This window comes from Haliaeetus leucocephalus, unplaced genomic scaffold (assembly GCF_000737465.1).
Source record: "Haliaeetus leucocephalus isolate CR32 unplaced genomic scaffold, Haliaeetus_leucocephalus-4.0 Scaffold517, whole genome shotgun sequence".
In the NCBI taxonomy this organism is placed as follows: Eukaryota; Metazoa; Chordata; class Aves; order Accipitriformes; family Accipitridae; genus Haliaeetus; species Haliaeetus leucocephalus.
In genome coordinates, this window is record NW_010972953.1 from 4357941 (window position 1) to 4362729 (window position 4789).

Genomic DNA, 4789 nt, shown 5'->3' on the forward strand with positions numbered 1-4789 from the left:
GCGGCGCTTGGCGCCTGCGCGCGCTTCCCGCCCTGGGCGCCGGCGGGTGACGCAGGCGGAAGGGCACGTCACCCTCTGGGGGAGGCTGAGGCGGCGCCGCCGGGCGAGGTAACGGGCGGGCACCGGGGGGAGAACCGGGGGTGGCGGCGGTGGTCTGGGTGTCCTTTTCGTCTTCTCCTCCGCGTCTGCTCGCTGCTCGGCGGTGGGTGGCAGCCAGGCCGTCGGGAAGGAGAGCCGCGTCCCGGAGAGAGCGGCCGGTGCTGGCTGCACCCAGCCGGTGTGGGCCTGAGAGAGTCATGGCCTTTCTGGTGCTCTGGCCCTGGCTTATAGACGAGGGGCTTCCTTGTGTAGCTTATTTTTTTTTAAGATGACCGTGTGAAATGGTATGTGAAAGATTGATTGCTGTTAACAGCCAAAGGTGGCATTGGAAGAGGGTGTGTTTTCAGCCTGAGCTATTCAAGGAGAGCATTAAGAGCTTTACTAACAGAGCCCGAGGTTCAGCAGTTCTTGCCTTAATGTTCTGTGGCTGCATCTGTGGCTAGACATCCCTTCCTGAGGGAAGAGGCAGCGAAGGCCCATACGGAAAATTAATGCAGTTGGTGTAATTTGAATCTGCTTCGGTCCCTAGGTGGGTACCAAGTGGTTGGATCTGGACCGTTGCCCCCACAGCTCTCTCTTCGTAGCTGCTTTGCCCATGTCTCTCAGGGTTCCTAGCTGAGAGAATTGAAGATTAGCACGGAAGTTCAGCAGACTCTTGTGTCTTGTTAGCTCAAGCCAGATCTTAGTATTCGATGTGCAAATAATGTGGTAAAAAACCCAATATTTTTACAGCTCCAGAGTCTGTAAGGGAAAAGAACTATCAGTGGCGATGCAAGTGCAGGGTAGTCGGTGATGTAGGTGGTTGCTTCATTTGAAGGATTTCCAACAACTCCAACACAAAAGCATCGAAGGTCAGTTTGCACTGCTGCCACCCTGTGACTCGCCTGGTGGTAGCCCAAATTGTAGGCCTCTACTAACTCACCAGCTAGTTTGGCTGGAAGAAGCAGTAATGTTTTTTCTTGCTACCAGCTAGTGCAGAATCTACTCTGATGATGTACATCTGGAAAATTCCAGAGGTCATTTCTGAGCTCCCCCATTGTCTGCTTATTGAAGTACTTGCACAGGTGATAAAAAGGGCTCCAAAGCAGCTAGCCAAAGCTTATTTTTCCAAGGTGATGGTTTGTTGCATTGCTTTGGGCTCAGACAGAATCTTCTGTACTTCTAACCCCTTTATTTTCATCTTCCCATTGAAAAAGAAAAGGAGCTCCCGGTAAAACATGTCGTGGATCAGAGAGGGCGAGCTGACCATCATAGAGAGATTTTGTGCCAACATCATTAAGGTAAGGAATTAATTTGGTTACCTGTGCTAAAGAATTGACAGGTTCATCAGGGTTCAGAGTGGAACTGTCTCTGTGACTGCTCTGTTCTAGAAAGGTAGTGTTGCTAGCAAGGGTACATATTAATGCTGGCACTGGATATACATTCCTAAACAGCATCTGGGAATGGAAAATTACTTAAGCTTAGTCTTGCAAATGAGGAGGGCTGTAGGCAGTGGTTGCCAATAACGAGCTTATACTCCCAGGCTTCTGTGTTTTGTGCCCTTGCTGATGAAGGCAGGGCACAAGAAGGAGGGAGAGAAGCAAGATGGTCGGATTATGAGTCTAAGAAATTAAACTGAGTTTCTCTTGATTAGAAGAATAACTCACCAGTTCCAGGAAAATTCTACCCTTGCTCAGCAGAGTCTTGAGACTGGTGATGCTGTCCTTCTCGCAAAAGGATCTGTGCAGACCTAATGAGGTCAGTGGAAAGGAATACTCCTCTTAAGTGGGGGAAAGTCTCATGACTGATTTTGTTTTCTCTTAACTTAATTGTGTCTGTGAAAATGCCCTTGAACTCTGAAATAAAGAATACTTACAGTTACGGCAGTGTAAAACTGTGTGCACTCTCCCCCGTGGCTGCAGAGAGGTAGCTGGGCAGTGCTGCTCTCTCTCCTGAGTACTAGTTCTCTGTCACACGAAAGAAATGAGGAGGGCAAAGTTGCTTTTCAGTTTAGGCAATTGTCCATACTGACAGGCTTTTTAGAGAGCCTAAACTGGGATCAACAAAGAGGTAATTAGCATCTTACTCTTTCCAGCTTCAGATTTGAAGCTGGCAGATACGAGCTGCACTCCTACAAATAGGCAGTGCAGCCAGGAACAGTGGGACTAAACTCTCTGCGATGCAAGAGAACCAGCTTGGCTGTTTGCTTTCTGGTCTGTTTTGTTTGTCCTTATTTTCTAGGCAGGTCCAATGCCCAAGCATGTTGCCTTCATCATGGATGGCAATCGCCGTTATGCCCAAAAGTGTCATGTGGAAAGACAGCAGGGGCATTCGCAAGGCTTTGATAAGCTGGCACAGGTGGGATGTTTGCTGCCTTGAAGTTATGTGTTGAAAGTTTCAGCTGTGTTCACCAGCTGGCTGTGTTTACCGCTTGACTGGTGTATTGTGTTCCTTTTCTTCACTGGAGTCAGGCCTGTGGTTGGAGCTGATGTTAGTCATCAGAGTACCCAACTTCAGCTCCTCACTCTTCCTGTTATTTTGCAGAGTCATTCTAGTAAGCTATTTTTTTCCCCTCAGTTTTACACTCGATTAAAATATCTGCCTTGCAGATCTTGAAGCTTTTAATTCTGTGAAACAGGTTGAATTTCTCTGAAAAGGTTTTGAAAGGTACAGTATTATATAATGTTTTCTACAAGAAGTGCTTTCCCTGGGTGGATTAGACCCAAATCTGTTGTGGATTCACTTCCTTATTTTTCTCCTGTTCTTTAAAATGAATCTGAAATTCTCATCAAGTGGGTTTCATTGTCAGCTCTTGATGGTTGTGTCTTTTGATCCAGTCTCAGGATAGTGGGAAAAGACAGGAAGGTTTTAGCAGTGGATAAGCTGTGTCTTGCTGACCTGTCTGATCGTCTGAGTCTGCTTGTCTGACTTTTGTTTTCCATTAAATTTTGTCTTCCTGCAGACACTACGGTGGTGCTTGAATCTGGGCATTCGGGAGGTCACTGTTTATGCCTTTAGTATTGAGAACTTTAAACGCTCCAAGGAGGAGGTGGATGGACTAATGGATCTGGCAAGACAGAAATTTAGCCGCCTACTGGAAGAACAGTAAGAATCCCCTCATGTCTGTATCCCACAGGGTAGAACTAAAGCAGAACATGATTAAGAGGCAGAACAGGGATGTTGGAAGTTGTGAAAATGGATTAAATGAAGGAACCTGTTCTCCACCTACCTCCAGCCAGAGATTTGTGTTGAGGGGCTCTGCCTACCTGGATGGGCTGTACAGCACCCGAGCACGCACAGTCCCGCCGCACACCAGATTTGTGTCTGTATCCTATGGCTTAATGTGCATCAATCCCATCCAAACAGTTGGGACAGTACACCTTTCAGATAAGCACAGCACAATTAGAAATTCCTGCTTAGCACTAGGGTGCTAGATGCCTTGCTTTCATGAAGTATCAAAGCCTTGTCTTAAATTGTGTCACAGTATTCTTGGCAGATCAGAGTTTAGCTCAGCAACTTGCTTTGCAGTAACTTGAGACTTTTGCTTACAGGCACATGGTGTGTTAAGTCACTTGTTGGAGTTGGAGAACTAGTTCATGTATTGCTTGTAGATGGAACTAGTACAGGTTTGAGTGAGCAGGGAGTGGTGTTACAGTGCCCTGTTGCTCAGTGGATATGTTTGTTTCCCCATGCCTGACTGGTGTGAAGAGCGGTGCATGGAAGGGGTCCTTATCTGGTTGAAGTAAATTTGAAAGGCAGTGAGGGAATGCAGCTGGAAGAGTGGGAGGGAGAGGATGGTGTGTGTGGGCTAGTAGAATTTGGGAAGATCAGGGCTATCTAAGCACTGCAGTACGTTGTGATTCAAAGAGGCCATTTCCCTGCTTTCTGCCCAATGCAGCCCTTCGTCAGGGAGTGTGTAGTGTCAGACAGACAGCAGCAGGAACCTGTAAGATCCCATGGGATGTCCTGTCTACTCAGAATAATGCTATGGCAGGCGTGGATGATTTCCTATTTCATCTGATGTTCACTCCACCACCTCTATCCCACCCTCACCAATATGTTAATCTTTCCTTACACCAGAAAGTAGTTGTGCTGCTCTGTGGGTGACCGTTAGTCATCTTAATTTTTGATTAGTTAGAGGTGCCCAGAGTCTATAGTTGTATTCTGTTTTCCATGTGGATTTTCGTAACTTCAGGTAGGAATGCCTAATCTGTGATCATTTTCTAGTCCTTTGATTATGTCTGTACCTCAGGAACTTGTATGGGGAATGATCAGTTTCCCTTTATGCAGTGGTTTGGGATGATGAAATCTAAGCCAGCTTTCAACACCTGAAAAACATCTGGTCATTTTGCCTTTTTCTAATTCCCAGCTTTGTTGAAGCTATGCCTGTTGTTTTCATTTGGTGGATGTTACGCAAGGCAAACGTGGCACTTGTGCAGTAGAGACTGATCTGTTTTCTGTAGTCCTCACTCTTGTTGTTGGGTGTAGGGAGAGCTTGAAGAAGCATGGTGTGTGTATCCGTGTCCTTGGGGACCTGCCACTTCTGCCCTTGGATATTCAGGAGCTGATTGCCCAAGCTGTGCTGGCAACTAGGAACTACAACAAGTAAGTAACACACAGTTTAAAGTAGCTGGTACCTCACATCTTCCTCTCCTACCTGAAGGCTGAGACTTGGCAGACATGCTACACCTTTTATTTTTTTTTTTTTTTT

At 46.6% G+C, this 4789-nt stretch overlaps 1 protein-coding gene across 5 annotated transcripts in view; it reads left to right on the forward strand.

Moving 5' to 3' along the window:
• Window positions 1-37: 37 nt before the first annotated feature.
• Window positions 38-4789, forward strand: part of DHDDS (dehydrodolichyl diphosphate synthase) — a 13511-nt gene continuing 8759 nt past the window's right edge. For 2 of the 5 annotated variants that reach the window (XM_010576141.1, XM_010576139.1), the window contains exons 1-5: window positions 38-108; window positions 1296-1379; window positions 2320-2436; window positions 3041-3183; window positions 4567-4683. In XM_010576141.1, the coding sequence (XP_010574443.1) occupies window positions 1317-1379; window positions 2320-2436; window positions 3041-3183; window positions 4567-4683 (440 nt within the window). In that variant the 5' untranslated portion in view covers window positions 38-108; window positions 1296-1316. The other 3 variants (XM_010576140.1, XM_010576142.1, XM_010576143.1) reach the window with 3 other exon arrangements.